The sequence below is a fragment of the Dermacentor variabilis genome, chromosome 10 (assembly GCF_050947875.1).
Source record: "Dermacentor variabilis isolate Ectoservices chromosome 10, ASM5094787v1, whole genome shotgun sequence".
Lineage (NCBI taxonomy): Eukaryota > Metazoa > Arthropoda > Arachnida > Ixodida > Ixodidae > Dermacentor > Dermacentor variabilis.
Window position 1 is genome coordinate 12,256,873 of NC_134577.1, and position 26,668 is coordinate 12,283,540.

The following is a 26,668-nucleotide window of genomic DNA, read 5'->3' on the forward strand; positions in this document are numbered from 1 at the left end:
CGTCAGATCATGTTGTGGTTGACTTGAGCGCTCTTGACAAGTAAAGACAGTGCGAAGTCAGTGCTCTTGACTCATTCAAAATGAAGAGTCGTCGGCGTGAGTGACGACATAGCTTTAACGGACCATTCGTTGAGAGCCGGATCATTTTATAAGTCACTGTCGCAGTACCTCTTCAAAACAGGCCTCCATGCTAACATTTAGCTCCATTATGACCTTGTGATGCATGGAAACCCAAGCGAAAAAAAGAAAGTAGAGGTGCATGTCTGGCTGGAGCACATTTAAGGTAACAGCTGCTGCCTTCTTCTGCAATCATCTGAAAGTGAAACTGTGGTACACATTGTCTACTCCAATGTCTGGCAGTTTCTAATTTCTGATGTCACTTTGACCCTAGCGTAGCCGCATGGCGTCAGCATAGTTCCACCGAAAGGTGTTTAGACGATAAAATTGTCAGAGTATCTCGCTTGGCGCGTTATCTTGCTGCTACCAGTATCAAAGAAAAGTTGATGGCGCCACCGTAACAAATTTCACCACCTAAATCAACGTGGCAAACAGTGTTCTGATTGCACCTAAGGCCCGCGGATAATCATATCTAGTAAACGGATTCATAGAAAGAACCTCTATAACCAACTATATCTCTTTATTACACAATATAAAACAAAACATTTCAAAAATGACTAAAGATTGACAGCTCGCAGCATCTAAATAGCCCCACGTGTCCTTGGACTAGAAAGCTTCGTGCGGTATGCGGACTAGAATAGAACAGTGGCAATAAATTAGCCTTCGTATTTTACCCTAGCGATTCTTCTTTTGCAAGTGCCATTGTAATTCACAACGGCAGTTTATTATTCTTATTTCTCGCATCGCGACGACATTCCTTTCTGTGGAGGACACAAAATAAAGCAGCAGACCGTTGACTATAATGAGAGCGCCATATGCATTTTTCTGCTGCTTTTAAAGTTGGCTAGCCCGCTTTCTTGTCGCAATTAATGGTACAATGCCTTCACTGATGACATTCGTATCTCAATATTCTTCAACGCAATCAGCTTGTTTTGAAGAAATGTTCTTGGGCTGCTCAGGGACAATTACGGCTTTATAAGATGCAAAGTTCGCGAACTACAAAACTCAGTCAGCGCAAAAGCCTGAGACCGGAATTCCAATCAGCGATGAATGTCGCACTGCGGCCCTAATTTGCGTATTGTTCGCACAGTGGACAATAGGTTGGAATGTTCAAAGGACGCCGGTCGTGGAAACACATTGAGAGCAGTTTCTCGATCAAAGCGTCGGCGACGTCTCGGAGTGGATTCGTGCATAGAGCAATCAGATCACATGGCGGGCAGCGCTTGGCCGAGGACGGCGACGGTCGCGCCAACAGTTACTGGGTCTTTCGGGCGACGCTTCCCTCAGGGCAGCGATAGCAAACTATGCACAACTGCGAGAGATCACTGGTACCATAATTTAGTGCGAAAAACATTGCGCTATCCGGTTGCCAGCGCCGTGAGGCAGCCCGTTCTGAGCATGGCCTCCGAGATTTGCGGCATGCGGGAAACCCCGGGCCCGCTGAAGATCTAAAAAACCATGTTATGAGCTACTATGCTAAATAATCCAAATGTACTCGCCAGGTCCTGCGCGGACAATATTCGTGCGCCAGAAGTTTGTCGGTAATCGCCTCGGCTCTAGACGGTTCCATATGGTACGCACCCACTGTTGTGTGGTCGCACATAACCTCATTGTTTCGCACAGAGTTATCGCTACGCAGAAGTGGTAACAGATGGCGCCCCATAATAACGTCGGTTCCCTATAACGGAGTTCTGGCTTATAGCTGAACCCGCAGGTGGCTCAGCAAAGCAAAGGAAGACAAAGCCCGAGCAAGGTGACCAGAACATAAAGGCTTAAAAAGCTCCGCGAAGAGCATCGATCTCGCCTGCTTCGTGGTCTTCACGAAAGCTAGAAGAACGGCGACTGAGCGCCGCCGTACAGCAGCGCAAGAACAGACGGGGACGCAAATTTCCGTTCGCAAGTCTTTTCCAACATCCGCAACATCAAAACTTATACCTATAGCTGCGGATGGATAGAGGGATGCTGTGAGCGTCCCCTTTGATGCGGCGTGGTGGGTTGTGCCACCGAGCTGTTTGTCTTATTTTCCCTAATGTCTTAGCTATTTTATTATATTTTAAATCTCGACAGGACGCGCTATATTTCGTTGCACCGTGCTCAGTGCTACAGCCTTAACGGCGATGAATACGGTCCACAGTGCGCATCTTTTCGGACATCGTCTACTGATGAATGTTATTTTTTTTTCGCTCTCTGTCTACAGGTAGCGTTACCAGACTGTGTATTCTGAAAGTCGTAATTCAGACCGATGAAGAACTGAGTAATTTCCCCGTGCCGTCATTAACACGTCGCATACGGTATCTAGCTGCCGACAGCTCATGAAATCTGGGTGCCTCGTACGGTGTTTATTTCGCCTACTTGCACTCTGCGGTGTCGGCGGAGCGCTCCTTCGCGTCAGAACAAAAAAAGTTATATTGATTATGCAGCTTGCATAACTATGCCACGCTTTAAAAGCAAAATTGATATAAGAACTGGCGCGGCACTTTAGCCAAGTTTTTCAAAACTTAATTCTGGCCAGAATGTGTCGTGCATGAAACTACTTGGCGCCAACGTTTGTTTTACGAGCTGATACAATGGACTTTTGATATCTGCCGTAATAACAGAAAATTACCGGTTAGAGCCTATTCTAAGCGGATATAACGCCACAGCGTATCTCGTATGAAATAAGGATTGCGTCCGCATTGTCTCTCAAAAATATGTGCGCTTACTTATCTTTTACGTACGTGGAGCAATAAAAAGAAACGGTTCGATCGTATTGCATTCTTCAGGCCCTTATTTGATTGTTCGTATATTACAAATATCGACAACGTAGCGATCGCGTGTGGTAGCATTTTTCTCGAAAGTGTCCTTACAGACCACACGCTTTGGACGCAATTGCAGCTGCGGAAGCTGGTTGCAGTGTGCAGGTTCTACAAGAAAAAGAAAAGAAACACTAATTTTAAGTTTGGGCGCTATCTTACCTGCGCGCTTGCATCTGGGGCTGCGCTTTGCTTCTATCTGCACGCTGGCGTATCTGCAACCACGTTTTGGGAGCAAGTGTGATGGTCATCACTATGCCAAAAAAAAAAAGCTCCTTTTTTGCGCGCTGGTTGCATCTTGCCGCGAAACAGCGATTGAAACAAATACAACTAATCTGCTCCCCCCTTAAGACGTGCCGAGATGTCACCTCGTCACGTTGGTCGGAGCAGGGGCCTTAGCTCGTCGCAGTGACACGCACATCACCGAAAGGTCAGCCCAAAGGTCTCCCACAAGTCAAACGCACGTCAACCACAGCACAACTACGAGTCACCCTGCAACGACTGTTGGCGCTGCCGCCAGCTGGCCCTGCGTGCCAGCGCGTCGCGGAGAGCTGATGGTCGACAGGCTTGGTACGGAGCTTCGGTGCGACACGGTGTCTGTAACCGGGGTGGTGACTCACAGGGTCTTCCGGCGATCCTTGGGAACGCGAGAACACTCTAGGGCACGCGCGAACGTCGGTCTTTTCCAGCACGTTTGCTCCGTCACGCCGAGAGCGGAGCGCAGCCCAGCCGCGGAACACTGTGGACTGTTCAGTGGTCACGTAGCGCTCGCACAGACACAGACAAACAGTGAGGGGTTGTGACGTCATGCTCTCTGGGACGTTGTCTTGTCGGTAGGTGGTGGTCGACCTCCGGGCGCAATCTTCCGGCGGGCGGGGCTGGTCGGGGTGCAGGCACGGCGGCAGCGGATCGGTCTCTCGCTCGAGACCGTCACCGCGGCTGCATCCATCTCCACAGGCAGAGCAATGCCGCGAGCAGCGGGATGGACGACACCGCGCTGGCCGACGGACACTGCGCTCCGCTAGGTTGGAAGTCGCAGTCACCTGCGTGCAAACGGGAAAATTGACGAAACACACCCAACGCAGGCATGAGCGCCGCCGTCGTTGTTGAGGCAAGATTTAATGCGGTCCATTCGCTTTGTTTAGAATGCACCGATGCACTAAACGCGAAGTTGGGGAGGCAAGATAGAAGATATAAGCAAGATACAAGATAGAAGATAAATGTTTCCGTTTCTTAACCCGACCCTGCTAAAATTCTTACCAACAACTTGCACAATCCGACTAAGTTACTGGCGTCTATATGATAAAAAAAAAAGACGAGAAAGAACTATCTCACCGGTACCTTTTATGCGACGCTCCACTTCTGCGACTTGCGGAGCAAACGAGACTTCAATTTTGTCCGCTATACTCATCGAGCTGCAATGATTCAGTTTCCCGTCGATAGAAATTGTAGTTACATAAATTGTAGTTGAACTGCAGCCTTCGCTATGCCGGTATGTAGGCGTTCACACGGGATCAAAGCAAGTTCTGGTGCCTTGTTTGCATAGCAAGTGCCGCTAGAAAAGTCCGCACTTGCGCTGCCACTCACCTGCGGCGCTGATGTTGAATGTGATGTTCCCTGTGACGCCAGGCAACACCGTGCGACGACAGGTATCGTGCAGGCCGGACAGCTGGGTCACCTTGTCCGCCTCAGAGAACACCTGCGAGTAGCCCCCGGGCGTTAGAACGTGTTTCTCTGCGTGGGGTCGGCTAGGCTGCAACGATTGTCGTGAAGGTGCCATTAGACAAGTGGTAAGCTCAGAAGCGTCTTACTTGCACCGCGCACTGGCATGACCGTGTCCCTGCTAGAAGTCACACGTGAGCGCCGGTCAAGGATGCGGGCCTTTTCGGCCTGCCGGTATCAGTAAGGACGTCGCAATAAGCCAGGCTTGCGGATATGCTATTCTTTCTAGGTCTCGTTAGTATTTTCCCCATTCTTTCTCTTCGCTACGGTTCGCGTAGTCACGCGAAAGTTAAAATGTCGCGGAAACTGCTCATTTCAGACAGTCTTCTCGACTGGGAAAATTACCATCCACCCGAGAGCGGCTCGAAGGTACAAACGAAAATCCCCCACCTGCTAAATCTGGCGGACTTCCACAGCATTGAATAGCCGTATTCTGTCCCTGAACTTCGAGTTGTCGAGTAATTGTGCCTTGCTCTGCTATATTCTACCCTCCTGGGGTACTTTTCTGAACATCGTCACCGCCATATTGTGAAATTCTGTAACGGCGGTATTTTGAGCCAATCAGAGACGGTGTAGCAGCCCCGTGGGCCAATCACCTCTGAGAAGATGGCAAGCTAGTTCGACGATATGGAGGAATTGTCAATCTCCATAATAGCCCCACTGGTTCGCTGAGATAGTAGAGCGACCGCCCCGAAAAGGTGTTGGTTTTGTGTTCGTTCTATTAACGAGGAAAAAATTTAACTCCAAAGTTTTCTTTCTGAGAAACCCGTGTGGGTTTCCTTTGTAGCTTCGTGCTATAGTCGGGTGGATGAATTTTTTTTCCCTTTCTGAAATCTTCCTATACATTTAGGATATCTGTAGAACTAATTTGGAGGCACATAGCGATCGTCTGATTCTGAATGAACAGAAGCCTGGCATCGCTGCGCTCTGCTGTGGTTGTGCGTGCATAATTCGTGACATTGAGTCCACACCGAAAACCATTTCGGGACCGGATTTCCGATTCGCTGTGTGACATCAAGGAACGGGGCACAACGGAACTGCGGTTAAACCTGTGAAAAACAGCGACGTGTAGCTCACGCGCTAATATGTTTGCTACTTCGGTTCAAAGGCACTGAGTCGTTTCATTGAGTGTTTTTTACTTGCTGTATTATGACAAATGAAGAAAGCAGTAGGTTCAGGTTTGAACACTTGGCAACAACAAATGGGAACTCGAACTTGGAGTTACACCTTCGGCACGGCATGAGTGACGCAGGTGTACAACGTATCATTATCATCATCAGCCGCAGCAGCGTTTTTTTTTATTTTTTGTCCATTCCTGCACGAAGGACTCTACCAGCGATCTCTGCCAGCCTCTGTTCTGCACTAGCTGATTCCAACTTGCGCCTGCAAATTTCATAATTTCATTACCCTACCTAATTTTCTGCCATCCTCGATTGCGCTTCCCTTCCTTCCCTTGACGCCCATTCTGTAGCTCTGATGGTCCACCGGTTATCTACCCTACGCATTACATGACCTTGCCCGGCTCCGTGAATCGTACAACAGATGATAAAAGATACAGTCCACGCATCCCCACACATATAGTTTATTCTATAATGTCCGAGTTAAGCCTCCGTTGCGTTCGTGGTATTGGTTGCCCGCAATCGCCTTTTATGTCGTTTTTCACGCTACAGAGTAGACGGGAGGAAACTGCTACTATAGCTGCGGCCTCAGATATCTGAACCGTATTTCCTGGCTACATATGGCTACAGACTGGGTTAGCGTTTCAGTGAAAATGTCACTGCGCACGTGTGTGCGTCTGTCTCTTTAAGGAATGACTCTGCGGGGCTAGCCGCAGTGTCATGAAGGGAGGTGACGGCTGCAGTTCACTTACGAAGCAGAATTTATCCTTTGAGCCCTTAAGACCCGTGATGAGGTAGTTCCGGCCGTTCTCCTGCCAACCACCGTGGCACTGGAACGCTGAAAGAGAACACTAAGTTAACGCTTACGTTCTGCTTTCGGGACACTGCAGAAAAAGACCAAAGTCCGCCAAGGAAACGCGTACTGCGAGTAATATTCGTGCCATTTAGTACATTTTGTACTGTCCGATCGCAAACTTGGTAAGGTAATGGTGAGGTAATCCCTTATATTTCGCAAAGTGGTGCAAAGTTGCCCTACAACAACATTTTTCTACAACATTTGTCTAAGATTTTGCTGAGAGACGCTGTAAGCTCTCTACGCTGCACAAAAGCGGCATGTGCATGTTGAACGCCTGATGCGACTATTTGCGATTCATCGACAGGGCGTAAAGGTAGCGAAGGCAATTAGTCTCCACGTTATGGCGTTGATGACTCACGCGCGTCCCGCCTCAGTTTGTCGTCGCCTGACCGAATTTCTACTACTGGTGTGGCTGCTTGCAAAATGCGGCGACGCCTCACGAAACTTTCGAGACTCTATTGGGACTTTGTGAGGCCTTGGATTAAGCCTGGTTGAACACCGCCTGTGAGCATTGCACGCTGCTCGGTGTCCGCGGCGTGTGTCGGTAGCGCGTATTCGCAGAGGAAACGGTAGCAACTCACTCCGGCTGGCGACCAGCGCGCGGGGAGTGGCGGCCGCCGGTGACGTGGCTGCGGCCGGCGAGACCTGCTCTTCACCGCCGCATCCCGCGGCCCGGAACTCGAGGTGGCTGTGGCGCCGACAGCCGAGCACATCCCGGCACCCGTCGGGCTTCCACGAGGCCCGACCCGTGGCGCGCAGGCCGTCGGTGAGCGCCAGCGCCGGGCACGGGTGCGACAACGCAGAACCGTCGCCCCCGAACGGTGCCGACAACGCTGCAAGCGAGGATGCTACAATTAATGCGTGGAAGTGGCGGTGGGCATCGGTATAGGCAGAGCATTGGATTTCTCTACTTCAGGTTCCAAGGTCGAATCTCTGTCCAGGCCACGACGTTATTGAAGGTTTGAGTGGTGCCTGGAACCAGCAAGAAAAAAAATAGAACGCCGAGAGCCAGGGCCAGCGGGGTCCGGGTACAACCAAATTAGGAAGGTCACGGGGTCTTCAAACAGACACTCTCTCACCAGAACAGAAATTGATCTCCTTGGCGCAGTATTTCGCCAATACCTCCTTTATGAATCGTGCAATTAAATTCTGGCCATTCGTCTCCAGCGGCTGCGGAGCACCTGACCCACGCGGCGACCAGACCTGCCACGTGGCAGAGGATGCTAGCAATTTCTGGATCCGCACAGGCCACTTACTTCAAGCTGACCCTGGCAACGCTGACCACACGAACCCACGCGAATGAAACTAGCTCGGCAGTGCTTTTTGAGGAATTATCAGGCATTGCCAATGATATCAATCAGCTGAGTGAGGTTAGGGAAACTGTTGAGGCATGTACAGTGCTGACTAATGGCTACGTACTCTACTAACCAGGTCTTCCAGGTGAGAGAATACAGGGTAAAATAAAGAACCACGCAACGAGCGACGAAACGAGGAATGATGGGCGTAACATTAAAAGGAAGAACGACAGCTGCGTGGATTACAGATAGCGAACGGGGATAGCCGATATTCTAGTTGAGATTAAGGGGAAGAATTAATTAATGAGTAAGGTATGCAATGCGCAGAGAAGATAGACCGTGATCAAAGAATGGGTGCCAACGGAAGGAAAGCGCAGTCAAGGACGACGGAGAACTAGGTGGTTGATGAAATAAAAAAAAAATAAACTTTGCAAGCAGCGGATGGTGTCAGCTGGCGCAGGACTGGGTAGATTGGAGTTCGATGGGGGAGGCCTTCGTCCTTCACTGAATATAAAATAGGCTATTGACGATGTTCATAACCACTGCGCGCTTTAAGGGACCCTGAGGAGGTTTCCTCGTCTTAACTTGCATATAAAGACCCCGAAAGCACAGACTTATACATAATTTAACTATCTGCACCTGTTGCTCGGAAAAAGGATGGCTTGTTGACGTAAGAAGGCCAACTTCGCTTTTGAAATTTCACAGTCTTAACATGGCGCCGCTGACGTTAGTGTGACCCCGCTGTGCTTTCTGAATAGTTGATAAATTTTTGACCGGCCTAAAACTTTTTTTCTAGCTTCTCTCGCAGTTTAAGCCTGACTTGGGTCACTAGGTCCTGCACTCTAGTACAGCCTAGATAAGGCTCGTCCTATATATATTTTATTAAATTTTTTTTATTGCGGTAGCCATTATAAGGACACCCGAGACGCGTTCGCGCCGCTGTGACGTCCTCCTATCGACAGCGCATGCGCGGCACGCGCGTCGAGGGTTAGAAGGCCTCCAGGGTAGCGCAGTACGTTTCGCCGCAAAATATGATGAAGTGGATGCAGCATCACGCTTTGCTAAGCCGGATATGCCAAACGTCTGACAAACGTCGAAGGTTTTCCGGCTGTCTCAACTGTTGGACCATCGAGGTGCGACGCCTGTAAATCCGCTGTCGGCGTTCTTCATCGCGCCAACATTGTGAATCGCCTGGTAACTGCCATGGCGCTGCACTTACTGCGCAGTAGTAGCTGTCTCCCGTGTTGCGTTGTGTCATGTCGCCTCAGCGTACTTTTCTTTTTTCTTTTACACCTTAAGGGGAGCCAGAACGCAAAGCTAAACCTTGCTATCGCTTTTATTGCTACGCCTTCGGGCGAAACTGCCAATTATTTTTTTTGTCTAAAATGTCAACACTTATGTCGTACGGCTTGCTTGAAATCAGTTATGTGTATTTAATGATGGCCTTAAAAAGAAATAAAACGGCTATTCGTTGTCTTTTTTCGTCTCTCTGACTGCGAAACTGCAGTAGCTTACGTCTGCGTCATTTCAAACACAAGTTTGTAGCATTTTTTCTCTTCTTACCCAACAATGTGATGAAATCCTGTGACTCTGGGTCGAACGCTGGCGGCGCGCAGGCGTCCCGCGCTGTCCGGCTCAGCTCGCCTGAAAGAAAATAATTCTTGCATTCCGCGTGGTATTTATTCGAGGCTGCTCTACCCTGACAACGGCGATTCGCTATGACGTGTAATGTCCAATGAAATTTTGCATCATTAAGTTGTCTCTCTCTTCACAATGTGTACGCAATACTCTTCGAATCTAGTGTTCCTTCTACATTGTTGTTATCAGGAAATAAAAATAAAATAAAGCCTTTGCTTTGGTGCAGCAGACACTCACCCATTTGTATTTCCAATACATGCGAGTCTCTCCGGTGAATAGCCACACAAACGTAACCATTGTTGCTGAAAATAAATGATGAAGCGAAGGTAAATATTTATGCAAGTGGGAAGATACTAAGACACATGAACTGACCTAGGTGGTATAACAAGCGCAACATTCTTAGAGAAACAAATGTATTATATGGGCAACTCAACCGTAGAGTCTCCTATAATTCCCACTTGAGCATGAGTGGTTGCATTTTTGCCTGAAGAATCGTTGAATTCCCCGAGGGAAAATGTTCAGGATCTCTTTTTTCAGTGTTTGTGGCCCCAATGCATGGCGGGGAAAAAAAAGATGACTGGGCTATTTACGCATCGGCGACAAGGCAATCGGAACTTGTATATGACTACAGCATCGATTTAACTTGGTGTCCACATTCTTGACGTCTTGTTACCTATTTTATCAGCCAGATGACTCTTCCGTTTCAGTTATAATCGTTGTTGCTTCTTCACGAGAATAAAGCTAGGATTTTCCTTCCGCCATAAGAGATGGGATAAATTTCATTAACACCCGCCGTGGTTGCTTAGTGACAAGTGTTGGGCTGCTAAGCAGGAAGTCGCAGAATCGAATCGCGGCGACAGCGGCCACATTTCGATGGGGGCGAAATACGAATACTTAGATTTAAGTGCACGTTAAAGAACCCCAAGTAATTTCGTATACGGCATCTGCTCTAAGATTGCAAGGTTATACTGTCGTGTATGTCTTAGAAACGACCTAGATATTTCCAAGCTTATTCGCCGTCAAAAATTTTTCTTTCTTCTGCAATCTTGGTACATGGTTGCAATCACCAAGTAAGTTTGAGCCAGTAAATAAAATGAGTGCCCTGCCGCGGTAGCCTAGTGGTTATGGCGCTGCGCTGCTGCGCCAGAGTCCGCATGTTCGATCCTGGCCGTGGCGGTCGCATATCGATGGGGGCGAAATGCAAAAAAGTTCGTGTACTTAGATTTAGATTCACGTCAAAGAAACCGCGGTGGTCAAAATGTGTCCGGAGTCCCCGACTACGACGTTCCTTATAATCATAAAGCGGTTTTGAAGCGTCATACTCCAGGATTTATTAACGAGCAAGAAAGGCCGCAGCCAATCACGCCATTTATACTCCCTGTACAGCCGAGTGCACCCAGATTAACTGCACTCTTCTATGCTCGTTCATTCTCGAGAGCCGGTCTGGCACAGGGCCCCGAAGCGTCCGCGAAACCGTGCAGGAGATGGAAAGAAAGCGTACCAGCCGGAGGTGCTGTACCCGACGAGGGTGCTGGCGTTGGTGCCCTGCGCCAGCTCCTGGATGCATGTGACGCGCAGCTCGGGCTGCTGCGTCTCCCCCGACGAGTGCTGGGCCCGGTGGACGCGCATCTGCCGCGAGCCGAACACGAAGCTGCGCCGGCCGTCCAGGCTGTGCCAGCGGCGGGAACCCGACGCGCTCCACGGCGGGAAGTGGCAGCCCGCGCTCGGCTGCCGGCCTGGCAAGAAAAGACGGGGCGGCGCATTGCACACGGCGGCGAGTATAGGGGCCGCCTTGTGCATGCGCAACTTACATCTGGCCCGGACACGGCTAACGCAAGTAATAAAACAACGTTGTCCAACGCCGCAGAGACTTGTACTAACAGTGCAGCGTGTTCCTGAGAAATATCGCAAAAATATACCTAAAGGGTAATGCCAAATATTTAGTAGAGCCAGCCGTTATTGCTTCGCTTTCCCTCCCTCGTTGATATTGCAAGCGCGTTCTCTCGCGTTCAATGCCCGACGGGCTAACGAGTACAATACTTTTGTTAGTTGTTTAGGGCTTTTACATGAGTGCAACAAAAGTATGTCACGCCTACTTTTTAGATTCATCTTATTCTGTCATTTCGTGCAAATGATAGCTGTGGAAACTAAAGGAGCGTCGGATACGGCCAGGTCAGCCAACCGGCATTGGGCGGAATAAATGAGGCCCAAACGTTAGCAGAGTGCGGGCGCGGACTGGTCGCTTGCCCACGTTAACCACTGTGAAGAGTGATTGCTCCTGTGGGTGTCTTCGTTTGAAATTGCGAACAATGGTGATCTTTTCTTTTTTCTGTGGGGGGGGGGGGGGGACGCTGAGGCAGTTCAGCAGGCCCCCAGAAGTTCGTTTTGTATATGGGACTTCAGATGGAAGGCTTTGGAAGAACGCAGGCTGGTGGTGGGTGTTCAATCAAAGATTATTGGTAAGCGCTTTTAAAATATAAAGCAACGCTCACGTAAACATTCCCGTACCAAGCACCATATGGAACATCACGCTATTCTAATGACGTATTCGGCAAATCGCACCGACGCGCACGGAGGCGCCGCCATGGGGCCACAATGATTGGATGAGACGAGACATTGGATCGCCCCGGTGCGCACCGGTGCGATTTGCCGAATTCGCCATAAATATCCCCTTGTATTGAGCATCGTACTTACGGAGCAGAGAGAGAGAAAGCATACTTCAGCAAAGGGTGTGCTCTCCTCTGCTCGATCAATGAGACACGCTTCGAGTTTGTGCAAACGAAGTCCGCAGTTCTGGGAGCTCGCTTACTCTTGGTGAGTGTCATGATGCGCGAGCCCTCGGAGGCGGACACAAGGCCGTCGCAGGTGGCGTCCGGCGACTGCGACACCCGGAACGTGTTCTGGTGGCCCACGTGCTCGTACACCTGCGCAAGAGCGCGTGCAACTTCGGTTATAGCTCGGCGACGCTGCGCATGCGCGAGCAAGCAAACTGCGTCGCGGAATAAGAAAACGGCAGTATCCGCTTTTTAAGTTGTTTAACTGTGCCCGTTTCGTTAGATGAAGCCTAGCAACCGGAGCAATCATTGTATGTGCTAATTATGACACTAGAAGCTTGCGTCAGCTCTAATACATCGCCTCGAGGTAAATGTCAATACGTGAGCAGCTCATCTGATTTACCTCAACCATCTCTAAGATTTGAAAAGATACAGACAAGTAAAATGAAAGACTGCAAGAAAGCTACACAGGTTTCATTACGGCACTGTGCCTCGTGTGATTGGTCAAGGCTTCGAGCAAAGCCAGAACAAGGTGAAAGAACGAGCCAACGTTTCGACAAGTGGACTTGTCTTCTTGAAGAAGACAAGTGCACTTGTCGAAACGTTGGCTCCTGCTTTCTCCTTGTTCTCGTTTCGCTCATCGTCTTGAATTTTCATCTCCCGCCTTCGTTAGGCTTCGTTATTTATTTAAAAATATCGTTTATCGTTTTCTACCTCTCATCTAAACGAAAGAGTAGGTATCAATGGTATCACGAGAGGGGAAATGTTGGAGTTATGGCCCATCTAAACGAAGACCGCTTAGTCGGAAGGGAGAAACTACTGAAGGAGGATGACAAAGATGAGGGGGATTTGCCTCTGTCGTTTTGGTCGAACCACCACGTGCGTCCAGCCAGTCAGCGAAGTGGAGCGGTCCTGCAGAGTTAGGACTGCCTGGGATTTCCGACTCGGAGCGTGCGCGCTTTGCCAAAATATCTGATTGAGTGTGTTTGCAAAGCGTTGATGATGATGTTTTGAACGACTTCGTCTGTGGAATTTGCGCACAAGGCTAGCTTTAACTTGTGGTGTTATGGCTCTAACCGCGAAGTTGCCGCGTAAGTGGGCCACTGTGGCGCGCTGATAGCACGCGGGCTTTATCGTTGCCTGCGGAGGTCGACCTTAAGCGCACGATGCCTTTCTTTGCACCAATGCTTATCTCATAGCAGTCGACTTCGTCTGGATTGTCATAGATCAGAGAGCTTCGTAGTGTCTCCCTCCGTTGTTCGCGCCCATGTTACCGCGAGTTTCGCTGCGCCCTGGGTTCCATGCAATACAGGTCTAAGGTCTTTCCATTTTGCAAGCAAGATGTATTGCTCGAAACCCAGCCCTTTACCGCGCGTTAGTGTTGCTTTATCCGTTGTACGCCGTCTGTGCCGCTTTTGTGGCAGCAGAAATCATCAGCCGCAAATATTACCTCTATATCGACATCGACATCGATGTAAATACGTTGACTTAGGAGCGGGCGTCTTCCTTCCATGAGGTGTTGGCACATCTTGAGCCCGGTCAACTCCAGTAGTTCTTGCGATGGCCTTCTGTTCGACCCTAATGAGAAATTCCACGGATTAAAGAAATGGGGAGGGCGCCTAAGTTTCGCCTTTAAGAGTGGAACGCGATAGGATTCAAAGATCCCTGGCTGCTTCTCACGCATCCCGGCAACTGCAGCTTATGTAACCGTAATGTTTTCCTGGAAACGCTGGCGGTGAACGCTACGCAGGAAGGCGAGCTCTCTGGTTTGTTTTCTTTTTTATGCTGTTGCAAAGAACCGAGCGGCCCACGCCGCTGAAATAGAGACAGACCTCAAACAGCAGTTGAAGAAGGATTTGTGCTTGAGTTTCTGCTTAACAGAATTACGTTTTCTCGTATATTCAAATTGCAGTCCGACGCTATCATTTCTGTAGGTTGTGTGTAAGTCGTACTCTACGAATTTTCTGACCAATCTTACTTTGAGAAATTCAATTAGTTCAGTAACGCCTATGCGCCACACGGAGGACCTGCGTGGTTGGGGAAGCGTGGTTCGATATGACTTTCTCGGCCGCGGACCCGGACGCCAACACGAATGCCGGATTTTCTGCGACACGGAGCACTTAACGCCATCACTTTAAGAATAAAGGCACGGGGAACTATTTTATTTGAAGTGCTGAAGCTTAACCTCGTTAGTATTCCTATGCCGTGTGCAGTACTCTCTACAAACACAACATGTCCATGCCACGAAGCCTCAGGTGCATTGTTTGGAGGATACTGCTTATTAGCCGGACGTCGTCGTTGTTGAGAATCTGAAGTTATTTCCGTTGTGGTTTCGTGACTACGAAGAAGTCAATGTCGTGGGCTCTTTCTGACATAAGGACTACATTACTAAGAGCCGGAATTGCATTCTCCTCCAAGCCATGGCTTGCCATACGATGAAACAGGCGCAAAGCTTGCTTCCACGCATGTCTAATGCGTAAAAGCAAAGTTGTGAGTGTGCCATCGTGGTGTACTTCTAGAACAAGGATTTTGGCAGCTGACTTCGGGATTGAGAGGCCTGATGAGTCACCGGTTGGTATATCGCCGGCTATATTTCGTTCTCATATCACTTCATTGCAATGTTCATCCTCCACGCTCCGGGCTAGAAACGCCCTCCCCTTAGCGTACAGAGTCGTGTTGAAAACTACTGAAAAATGGTTTTAACATTGGGGAATGTGCAGGGGTTATAATATAGTGTGCGTGTGTAGTTCTGGCGCATTCCTACGCCTCCTACCCACCGACCCTTCACCTCGTACCCCTTGGAGGCTATTACCCCGGATCCGCCCCTGACCGCCGGCGGAAGAAAACCCCAAGATTTATTCGAGAATTTCGGCGAGGCACAAAGCGCATGTCCTACCAACATATCCAAATTCACACAAGGCGAAAACGGCTAAAACGCATTGTTGCGTTGTCGTGTTCACCTGTATTTGTAAAAATGGTTCAAGTCAAACTGCTGAGCCTTCGCGCTATAGGACTACGCCGTGCTATATGCCACAGCGCTGTTCCGCGTCGCATTCCTGTGTAATAACGCGTAAGAGTCGTTGCGGTCAATTTTTGTTTTCCTGTTTGTGTTTCACGCTATGACCGTTAAGGCTACCTAACCGAGTTGAGATCGTGTGCGGTACGCAGGAAATTTAAGCCTGCGATGACGGTCTTTGTTCGCTTTATTAGGGTCGTTAATATGCGTGTACTAATTTCAGAATTGAATTATTGTGATTGCGCTTTGGTCAAATCAGCAATCGAGGCTTACATAGGCCTCACCGTTTCACACATACGATGGATGGGTGCTAGCCGTCGCATCGTTCAGCCATGCCGCTTGCGCTCACACGCATAGTAGGCTCGCGCGCGTTACGCCTCACGCCCAAGCGTGTTGGATAGCTCTCGTGCATGCTGATGATCTCGCTTAACCATTCCGTGCGCGTCAACTCACTTTCGAAATTGCTGCACATTGTTACTGAGCGGCCACTAAAAGCTATCTCGAAAAGCGCAGGTTCCAGCTAAGTATAGGAAAAATAGACGGCAAAGGTCGTACGTGGGGCAGGCTTAACTGATTTTGCAGTGCGAGCGTTGTTGTGTCGTAAGTTTGAATAATTCTGTAAAACTCCACGTATGTGCATAAGTACTCGTGCGTGTCCGAGCTCGCGCGTGTTTGTGCGCGTGTGGACGAAAAATAGCAGAGAGCGTCGAGATCAAAACACCTGAACGCAAGTACACCAAAACTATCACTCTTATACCCACAGCTGTGCTTGCAAATGGAAACCGTCTTATTTTTTTTTAAGGATAAGCTTTCGAAAGCGAACTGCGTACGTGTTGCGTAAGTTTAGGCAAAGTGCGTCACATATTCTTGCTTTGCTTTTGTTGCTTTTTTTCCTGTAGCTTCAAAAGGCATGGGATTTCACTAAGAGGCTTTCGATAATGCTTCGACCACGAAGCTCTATTTTTTGAGTGCAGTCGCACAGGGGAAAAAGAGAAACGAAAAAGGGATGTTCTGTCCCTGCGACGAACGTGTAACGAGCTCTAGTCAACTAGACTACAAAAAAAAAAAAAAAACAGCAAGAAAGTGGTGATAGATGTTTTTCAAGACATTTGGCAATAAATATTACCTTGTATTGAAAGAAAATGTCTGAAGAAAAAAAATAGGGCCGGGGCGAGGGGTTAGGTGACGTGCTTGAACTAAGTCTCTTAAATTTAATTTTTCGTTTAAAGTTTTCGATGTCGCAGTTCGACACTAAAATGATCTCGTACTTTAACGTCTCTGCGCAGGTTCGCGGATATACTAGACCTTAATGTTCGAACTGACAATTTTATCGTGTTTGCGTGCCGACTGCTGCAATGTCCGAAATTTAATCGGGAGAAAAAGAAAAATAAGCCTTCGGCGTCCCTAGTCAGACACAGGCACGTGGGACGCATTTGTTGCCGGACGCGTGCATTCAGCTCGGTACATCGAGCATTGTACGAGTCGCGGTGTGCTTTCACAAAAGCGAGAGCCGTACACCGCCGCGTCGCTTTATTTCTCCGGCCGCCGGGGCAGCGAGTGCCTCCGCAAAGAAAATACCGCGGCACGCCGCGCGCGGGGATGGCTGTCCCGGCGGCTCGCGGAGCCGAAAACCGAACCGTGCGGTGGGGGCGGACTATCCGATTCCCATTTCAATTTAAAACCAAGAGCGACTCTCTTTCTGTGTGAGCTCGGAGAAGAAAGAAATGAAAGCAATCAGGCTCGCATCAAATCTCCATCAGCTGCCGCGGCGTATCGGATGCCGACCGAGCGCCGGCTGCCCCCTTTCCCCGTCCGTCCCCCTTCCCTGTTTCTTTTGAAATGCCTTACTCGAAGCAGCTGCCAGGGCGGTCCACGCGCGGCGGGAAATTTGAAACCCTCTCAGCCTTCTTCTCTGAAGCGTCATTTCGGTCCGCTTTTCACGAATTACCTCGACCGAGTCGGCTGGATGCTCCCTTCGCTGCAGCGAGAAGGGGAGTCTAGCAAGCGTCACACGCGTCCTCTCATGGCGGAGTGCTTTCTTGACGACGCTGGCGGCGGAAACTGGCGATTTGTGGCCACTTTGGCGGCGAACCGCGCTAAACGGGCGATTTGTTACATATGGCTCGAACGAGTACTCGCTTCTTTGTCCCAGAGCTCGAGAGCCTTTCGAACGACGGGATTTTCAAATCATGTTCTGTATTCGTTTCGAAGCAGTCAGTGTTCTTTACGTCGATGCCTTCCGGGGTAGGTGCTGATTCGGTACGCCATCGTTGCTTTCATTACGTGACTCACATATAGGTTGCCACAGACGCCGTTCCTGGCCAAATCTGGCGTGCGGCACAGTTCCAACGCGTTATTTGTATGTGCGAAGAAATGATTAAAGTTTTCCTGAAGATGAAAATGCGTTCAGGGATATTTGAAACGAAATCGTTGTTCTTTCTTTCTTTCTTTCTTTCTTTCTTTCTTTCTTTCTTTCTTTCTTTCTTTCTTTCTTTCTTTCTTTCCGCTACCTTCGAAACACTGTCGCGAGTTCTCATTACGAATGCGAACCTCTTTGCTACTGCCTAGCCATTTAGCGGAACATTAGTCGAGTACTTCATTACTTAAAAAGCTCATATCGCGGTTCAAGATCGGCGATCCCGTTATAAGCTTGGCTGGAAGTACGAGAAATGAGCTCATGCATTGCGCATTGTCTTCGAAGCTCAAGATATTATTAAGGGGAGTTTCATTCAGTATAGTTAAATGGTGGCCCGACGTTGTACCGCTTCGACCGTTATAGAATATGCACCAATCTTACAAAAGTTGACGATAGGTTTGTCTAGGCGTGTGCCCTCGTAAATATGGCCACAAAAGACGAAAGGGAAAGCATGACGGGCATCGCTTTTTTCTTCCTATCATCATCATCATCATCAGCCTGGTTACGCCCACTGCAGGGCAAAGGCCTCTCCCATACTTCTCCAACAACCCCGGTCAGGTACTAATTGTGGCCATGCCATGCCTGCAAACTTCTTAATCTCATCCGCCCACCTAACTTTCTGCCGCCCCCTGCTACGCTTCCCTTCCCTTGGGATCCAGTCCGTAACCCTTAATGACCATCGGTTATCTTCCCTCCTCATTACATGTCCTGCCCATGCCCATTTTCTTCCTATATGTGAACCTTACTTTGCGCTAGTCCCTAACTTGAATGCCAGCACTACCCACCCAGTTCTTTAGTATTCTCTTTTGGTTTATTGAATGCACGCGCCGTATCATTCCGTCAGAGCAATTATGTGTTCAACATTCTTTACTAATTCTGTTTAGCCCGAAATTGTTTATTCACCTAGTTTTCCCATTTCGGACGCTTGTGAGCTTCTTTAGTGACAGCCAGTGACACAAGGCCGGCTGACATACTTTACTGAAATATGCGTACGCGTTTCCTTCGTGCAGACAACTTGTGGTCTGTTGTCAAAGCTTGCTATGTCATGTTCCAAGTTATGCGCGATCGGCGACATTTCAGTCGCCTCCTGTCTCTATGTTGGTATACATATTCAAATCACCAAAAAATACAGCTTATGCCTCAATTTATGAGTTTAGCTTAATTAGTTCAACTTTCTTAAGCCTTCTGTTTTTTCATGTTCAAATCTTTGATGTTGATGCTGCGATTTATATTTTTGTATAAGGCCCTTTACTGCCAATCGACTAGCAGGCCCATCTGTCCCGAACGGAGAAAAAGAAAATGAACGGAATGAATGAAAGCATGTTAGATGACAAGAATTGGTTGCGTAACTTGCAACCCTTCTGTTTTGAATATTTTGCAGTAACTTAAGTTGGCTCACTAAAATCGATTAAAATCATATATATAAAAATAGAATGCATCTGAGACGAGGTATCTTGATTCAATCATATTCTTGCTGTGATGTCATAATTGACACGCGCAGAATATTTATCTTTTTCCGCTAACCGTTTCTTTTTTCACCGACCCAATGGTTCGCCCAATAAAGAGCTGGAATCGGGACTCACAGTTGCGGCATTGACTGGCTCTTTACCGTCGTCACAATATAAACTCCACAGCACTGCGTTTTTTTTCCTTTCAAAGGCCTATCATCCCTAAAAAAAAAGAAAGACAAAAAAGGGACAAGCGCTGACTAATCAATGCGTGTGCTGTCTTACTCGTTTTCTTCCCGTTGTTTTCCCGTAACGAAATCATTTCTCTCACTTTTTTGTAGAATTTCTGTCCAAGTCACTTACATATCGTTAGTGGGAAAACGTCGAGCTTTCTTGCAATTCATATAGCAATTACAGATAATGCGCATATTCCGCTCATATCGTTGTACTCTGCGAAGCGCCAACTGGTCGATTGTGATGATTTCGAAAGAGGAGCACTGATTCGCATCAGTGACGAACGGCTAACAAATAGGATGAGAACATTACTGAAACGTAACGGGCGTGTTTTATAAAGGGCAAATTTTCAACACTGATCAATTTGCATAATAGAAATGAATATTTTCTAGCGCGGGATTTGTATATTCTTATTTATGTACACCTCTAAGTGCGTATACCTGAAGTTGTGCATAAAAAACTTGAAGCCTTGTACCAGGAGTCTAATGGCGTTCCTAGCACTGGAAAAACTGCATAAAGTGAGGATATCGCATTGTTACGTCACTTGGGGTCAACCCTTCTGGCCCTCCACGAACTTTGCAGTTCTGGCAGTGGCAGACACGCATTATTCGGCTGATTTTATTGCACTCTGCGAAGCGTTATCTGATTGATTATGATGACTGTGAAAGCGGAGCACTGATTCAAGCCACTGAAGAACGGCCAACAAGTAGGTTGAGGACAGTACTTAAACGCCTGCATAAGCTGAGGGTAGCAACCCCTCTGACCCTTAGCGAACTTTGCAGTTCTGGATATTCAGCGGCTCGGCGTTGGCTTTCGCCCCAGGCAGTTTGAGGCACCTACTTTGGAAAAAAAGTGTCCATGACAAAGGCGACAGTTGTAGGTAAGGCACGCGTTCTAAGTTTGTTCTAGGCTACCGAAGAGAGAGTATGACGACGTCACTCTTAGTTAACTAAGACACTGCGCGCAGAGGCTAGCGTCTCTTGGGCGCCGTCGAGACTCACAAAGCAACGGTAGCTGTCCCCGTCCGAGTAAGGCAGCGCGTGCAGTTTCCTCTGGACCATTTTGCCGACGAGGTAGTAGGCCGAGCCTTCCTTCCAAGTCGCCAGGCATGTCAGCTCTTCCACTGCGAACGCAACATGATAGCGCGTTCACTCGGCACTGTGCAGTTGCCGTAGCGACGAATTCGCATTTTAGACATGCTTAGATACCGACATGCCAAGCGCTGTTTCGTGTAATGGAGTATTTTATCCGGAGAGAATAGGAAAGAGTGAACATCAAATATGCATACGTTTTGGCTCTGCAATGCCTTATCTACGGCATCTCATGCGCTCCAAACGCGAAAACCAGAAAGCTTCAAATAACTTTTTTTGGACCTTAGGCAGGCTCAAGCATCCGTATTGTGGCGCTTTCGGTTGAATTCCTGGGCTTTGATGGGGATGCGTAATCTTTTTCGCCTGTTCAGTCATTCGTATTTATTAAGGCACCATGTCGCGAGCTCACTCGCGCCTGGATTCTGTCAAATCAGTGTTCCCGTATGTGCTCAGTGAGAGCATTATCGAACAATTAACTCTGGTACCTTGCACACACGCCTTAATACGTTGACGACAATGTTCTTTGTGTCTGCACATTATCATGTTTTAATGAGAATAACATTCTTAGCCTACTTCAGCCATTTTGGGTTTATTTGTCTACCTAGCCTCCTTACGCCGCTTTTCAATCAACGAAAAATCATTTAGAATATATCCGTTGCTGCGAGGAATTGAGCCCGCTTCAAACAAGTTCCTCTACACATCAGCGCGACGCTCTAGCGCTGTGCCACGAGAAGCTGCGCCATGAGAAGCGCGAGAGAGAAGCCCAGCGGCAGTACGCGGCTAATACTTGACGCGTTTCGATGATGGCATATGGTGTGTCGCTACTTTGCTTGAAAGCTAATCACATAAACGTCGACACTCATAGTGGGATCGATTCTACCGCAATTTGTTTCAGTGTATATTCGTTAACATTTCAATAAACGCCAGTCAGAAGGGGCACTGCGTTTGTTGTCCATGTTTTCTTGCCCAAGTCCCGTTTTGTAACGGGATTTTGCAAGTTTACTATAAATTACCGACTTGCCCAAGTTCACATGCTGTTGACAAGGAATAGTGTGAGGCGGCTTTCGAGTGCCTTTGATGAATATAGTTACATGGCTGAAGTGCAAACTTCTCGTTCAGTCACGGTAGGTAACAACGTGCGACTATATTTATTACAGTCATCTCTGTCTTTATGAACGCAGCTGGTGATCTGACTTGCGGAAAGAGCGGTGAGCGCTCTTGATGGCGGCACCTAGCACAAATGCGACGGCTCTGTTGAGAGCGTTCATAAATGCGACAGAGCCGTCGCACTTGTGCTAGTTGCCGCCATCAAGAGCGCTCCCCGCTCTTTCCGCAAGTCATGTCACCAGCTGCTGCCCTAATATAAAATGAAATTTGTACGCGTAGTTTCCAAGATCCAGGTAAACATTATTTAGGGAGGCGCAAACATAAAGATGCGCTTTTACACCTTAGCGAAGGCCCCTTCATTAGCCGTTTTCAAGACACGATCTTAGTTGACTTCACACTGGTATGGCATTTCTGGGATCGGTTGATCTGGTAACGCCTTCCACAAAAAACCTCTTTCGCGCCTTCAGAGCGTTGAAACGAGTCTCAAGAGTTATCAACATGTTGGTCACAACGAGACAAGTGAGAATTCGTCACACAGTAGGTAAACTTAACTGTACGGGCTTAAATATAGCTAGCCACATTGCACTATACCCCTGTAAAGGGTGCACCGCCGTAGATATACATATCTTGAGGAAAAGCCACCATACGGCACACTTTTGACACAAGGTGCGAGTGCGCTTGGACTAAGCAAGGCTCGCGCAAGCCAAGGCTTCAGCGGTGCCCACAAAAACGAGAATTACTCGCACAGCAGGTAACATTAACGGTTATGGGTGTAATTAGTGCCAATGTGTCTGAAAATTAACCACCTTGCGTAGTTGGTAATAATAACAAAGCCGTGCCAACCACAGTCGACGCGAAAGAAGACAACGTCGACATGCATGTGCGTGAAATACGATACGAATAAGATAAAAAAAATTGTGAATAATCAACATGAAAAAGAGACGGAATAGAGATATAATCAACATATAATTATCGAATAATTTCAAGCACCGGGCACGTCGACCTTGTATTCTTTACCGTCGACACGTTGTTGATTCTATTTTTTATAATGCTGCTGTTTTGCACTGGAAATTCAAATTTATTAAAATACTCAGATGCCCTGCTAAATTAATTGGCTTCAAAATGCATTAATATCATGGCGGGCCAACCAATATTTCGAGATTTGTTTTATGCTGCCATTTTCATGAGAGCTGGCCTTCCGCCGTGTTGGTGGGAAACGATGCCACGCCAATTAATAAGAACGGTACTGCTGCATAATTCGAAATCTCTCGCGCTCACCACATCCATGGAGATGCGACTATGTTCGCACGCGACACAGTATAGTGTGGCGCAGGCGGATGCCTCGAAATAGTCGCATAGTGTGCCAACTCAAACAAGCGAGTTTTGTATTCCACCAGTTCGAGCACATACACAGCGTTCTGCCGGGCTCCTTCTATATGTGAGACCAGCGCATTTCTCGCCCAGAGGCTTGCTGCTGGCGCCGATGACGCCAACGAAAAGGCTGATCAAGCTGAAGTTTCGATTATCTGAGTTTTGATTATTGCCACTGACCGTTGTAGTTCACAATGACGAATTTCGTATTGAAGTCGCTCTCTTGAAAGACCACGACGTTTGAGATACTAGGGACGAAAAAAGCCCATTCCAGATCAGTAAAGTGGAAACACCAACGGCTGCGACCGAAATAATACTTTTATTGTTCTTGCGCTGGCGTAACTGAGACACGAACACGACTAAGAAGGACTAAATGTGTGAAGCGATTCAGCTGTTCAGTCTTATTTCTTCATCTTCGTGTCCTTGTGTACTTACGCTAGCTGAAAAACCTAAACAGCTAGCCCGGCTTCAAACGTTGTTGACATGAACTTTTCAGCTACAATTACACGGATTATTATATCTCGGTGATCAGATGTGCACATGGAAGTAACTAGCACTGATCGCGTGGCATTATCAGTGTGCAACACCGACCGCTGCTCTCGGTGCCCTGTACGTCGGCGCAGGCCTGGAATCTGAAGAGTATGCGCCAGTCGGCGGAGCAGGAGTCCACCGTGGATACTGGGTGCCGGCACTCGCCGTGGCCGCGGTTGTACGTGAATGTCAGCGGGCCCCGGAACGGGCACGCCACCGGAGATGCCTCCACTGTACAAACGCAGAAGGTCGCATTAGGATATAAAACGGCGTACGTAAAGACAAAGACGCGCAGATAGAACGACAAAAACCGCCAGCACCTGTGCGAAAAAGAAGTTCTGGGCCCTAACCCAATGTGTACAGACGAAATACAGAACGAGAACTTGACGTTCTGTATCCTCATTAACCTTCGACAGTTGTCGGGATACTCAGTACATGGTCATCAGAACAAGCTCAACGCAAAGCGACGCAGTTCTTTCGACGTTTACAGACAAGGACTATATAAATAGGTCGTGTTAGTGCGGAGCTATAGCGCTATGCCTGGTGAACATTACTGACCACGCCATGAAAGTAAAATCCATAAAAGCAAAAACCCACCCTTGTTCCGATATGGTTAAGTGTTCTCATTTCTTCGCGAATCCTCCCTGACGCCCCTGGGCTGCGTACCGCATTTTCACGTAAATAACGCGACCACGAATATAATCCGAGGGAGTACTTTCGGTCTCTAAGACAAAGAAAACAAAAAGTGTATTACGAGTATAGCGCAAAGTGACGCCACATGAAAACAGAAAAAGACGCGTAAAAGCGAATGCCCGAAAATCTTCGCTCATCGTTACTGCGAAATGACAGTGCAAAATAAACTGTAAAGACGAGTGCGTGACACCCATCAAGTTTATTGGCCAAACAGCATTTCGTGACAAAATGGAACATGGCAAATCCTTTCAGGGCATCGCGCGTTGATGCACAGCGCGATATCGAATACTATTCGCTTGACATGCCTGCACAACAGCGCCGATCGTTTTGCTCAAGGTTGATATTAATACGCCGTAATCACATGGATGCAGCATTAACAGCGTTCTAAATGAGGAGGAGAAATACGACACAAAATGCGCAGCGGCACGCCGTTCTTACGCGAGGCGAAGTGGCAGGCCTCAGAGAGTCCTGCGAGCACGCAAAAACAAGAGAGAGAAAGTAAAATAAAAGAAAAAAAGTTGTATTTGTGTCGCGAAACCGAATATAACGCGAGGCACGTTTGGAGGCTAGAAATTTCGGAAAATAACTCGTGTTATGTTCCTGCAGATGCGGCATATGCATCTGTATGCGCATATATATCAGTTGGGTGTGAATATGTGCATGCATTTCGGGCCGCATTAGCCTCTTCTGTGTGTCTTCAGCTGTCTTTGAGCTAGCGTTCATCAGCTTGTGGTAGTTAAATAAACACTACGAGTGCGTTTGTTTTATTTTTATTTTTTACTTTTTTATGCGTAGAGTACTAGTAGACTACATTTGAGATGATTAAGTCTTCTCTACTATTGCCATTAAAGAATCAGAGGACACTTAAGCACTTCTTTTGAGTTGTGAATGCGAAAGCATTAATGTTCAATTGGACGCCGCTGAGCGGTCCTTCGAGTTTTGCGCTGCGAGGAATGTGCCATATCGGTACGTGCTGCCCAAGCCAGCAAACAGCAGCAGCTGGCTCGGGCGTTTGCAGCTTGCGGTGCCAATGCCGCATGCCACCAGTGTCCTGCGCGACGACAGACCGAGGACGCAGGATTGTCCACCAAGGCTGGCAGGCGCGCGCAGCAGCTAAGCCCAGTGGTGGGGCTGATATATGGATGGCACGCCGGCTTCCGAACAACCCGTCTCGCCCACCGGCGTCGCATCGCCGTATCTTCTCCGTGGAGGCGCGCTGGTCACGTGGCGTCGCGGCGATACCCTATTCCCTCATGCTCGGCCGTTTCGCCCACTCTGCTGCTTCGAGGCGCGCTCGTGACGCGGCACCACAGCCAATGGGAATTTAGGTGCCGTTTCACAGCTACAGACGCCGATGTTTACGCAAATGGGCCATTTGATGCTTTCGCATCAAAAAAAAGTTAGAGAGTCGGCGAAAAATAGCTTGCGGCCTATCGCTTCCCTTGCCGCAGAGTAAATGTACTACGGCGTGCCTGCTACAAATACCACCAGTAGCAAATTTATCGCCTGGCAACTTGGTTACAGTTGCGGATATATATTAAAGGAAATGTAAACAATATTCGCGGCGTCTGCCACCAATGCGTCAAATGCAGTGCTCTTACTACCCGTCTACCCAACAAGTGCTGCCAGGGTGACACGATAGGAGGCAACGGACTGTGGCTCACCCCTGAATAACGAATGTAGGTGGGCATCGACGTTCAGCAGGTGACAGGCTTCCTTCAGGTTGTCGAACTCGTCACAGTAGGCTGAAGAGTGGCAAAGAGCATCACAAATTAAAATAAATGATGTTGACGTTGTGGGATTCTGTATTGCCAGTATCCTGCTATTATGAGGCACACGCTATCCTTACACATAAGCAAAACAGACGAGGCCACAATCCGCGTACGGGCATGCTACAAAAACATAAAAGAAACTTACTCTCCCGGTACTGAAGAACATTCTCGTGCTTCTCGTAGATGGCAACGCAACGAAAACATCGCTCCCTCCTGCAAAAAAAAAAAAAAAAAAAAAAAGAGAAAGAAGACAGAGAAATATTAGCAGTCTTCCTTTTGTGCAGACTTTAATGGTCGCAGACTGCTCGTAAAATCTTTGAACGAAACAGCGCTGAAGATGGAACATGGCGAGTGGCAGACAGACACACAGAGCGGCGATCGCTGCTTGTAAAAGTTCACTGAAGTCGGAGACGAGACATCGACATACGGGTTATCGATAACTTGTCGATAACAATGACCTCGGCTGAACGTCTGTATGTCAGCCAACGCAGAACATCAATACAGAGAACGTTGTGAACCCAAAATTTCATCGCATTTCAATAAAACAGCGATTAAAGTGAGAAAATTACAAGAATAGCTTATATGAGTTCATCCCATTTGATGTGACTGTACTCATGTTTATAATAGCTTCGATTTTCTTCATTTAATTTTATTGTTTCGATTGATATCGACCAACC

The 26,668-nt window shown here is 48.1% G+C and overlaps 1 protein-coding gene across 1 annotated transcript in view; it reads right to left on the reverse strand.

Annotated features, from left to right (window-relative positions):
- Positions 1–620: 620 nt before the first annotated feature.
- Positions 621–26,668, reverse strand: part of LOC142559900 (uncharacterized) — a 126,338-nt gene continuing 100,290 nt past the window's right edge. Inside the window, exons 3-14 of the mRNA XM_075671588.1 lie at positions 26,137–26,204; positions 25,884–25,964; positions 23,587–23,757; positions 20,428–20,549; positions 12,348–12,462; positions 11,040–11,274; positions 9,776–9,840; positions 9,464–9,544; positions 7,187–7,438; positions 6,502–6,587; positions 4,497–4,608; positions 621–3,952 (exon numbers count right to left, since the gene is read on the reverse strand). Of these exons, the coding sequence (XP_075527703.1) occupies positions 3,840–3,952; positions 4,497–4,608; positions 6,502–6,587; positions 7,187–7,438; positions 9,464–9,544; positions 9,776–9,840; positions 11,040–11,274; positions 12,348–12,462; positions 20,428–20,549; positions 23,587–23,757; positions 25,884–25,964; positions 26,137–26,204 (1,501 nt within the window). The 3' untranslated portion in view covers positions 621–3,839. The remainder of the gene's footprint in view (positions 3,953–4,496; positions 4,609–6,501; positions 6,588–7,186; positions 7,439–9,463; positions 9,545–9,775; positions 9,841–11,039; positions 11,275–12,347; positions 12,463–20,427; positions 20,550–23,586; positions 23,758–25,883; positions 25,965–26,136; positions 26,205–26,668) is intronic.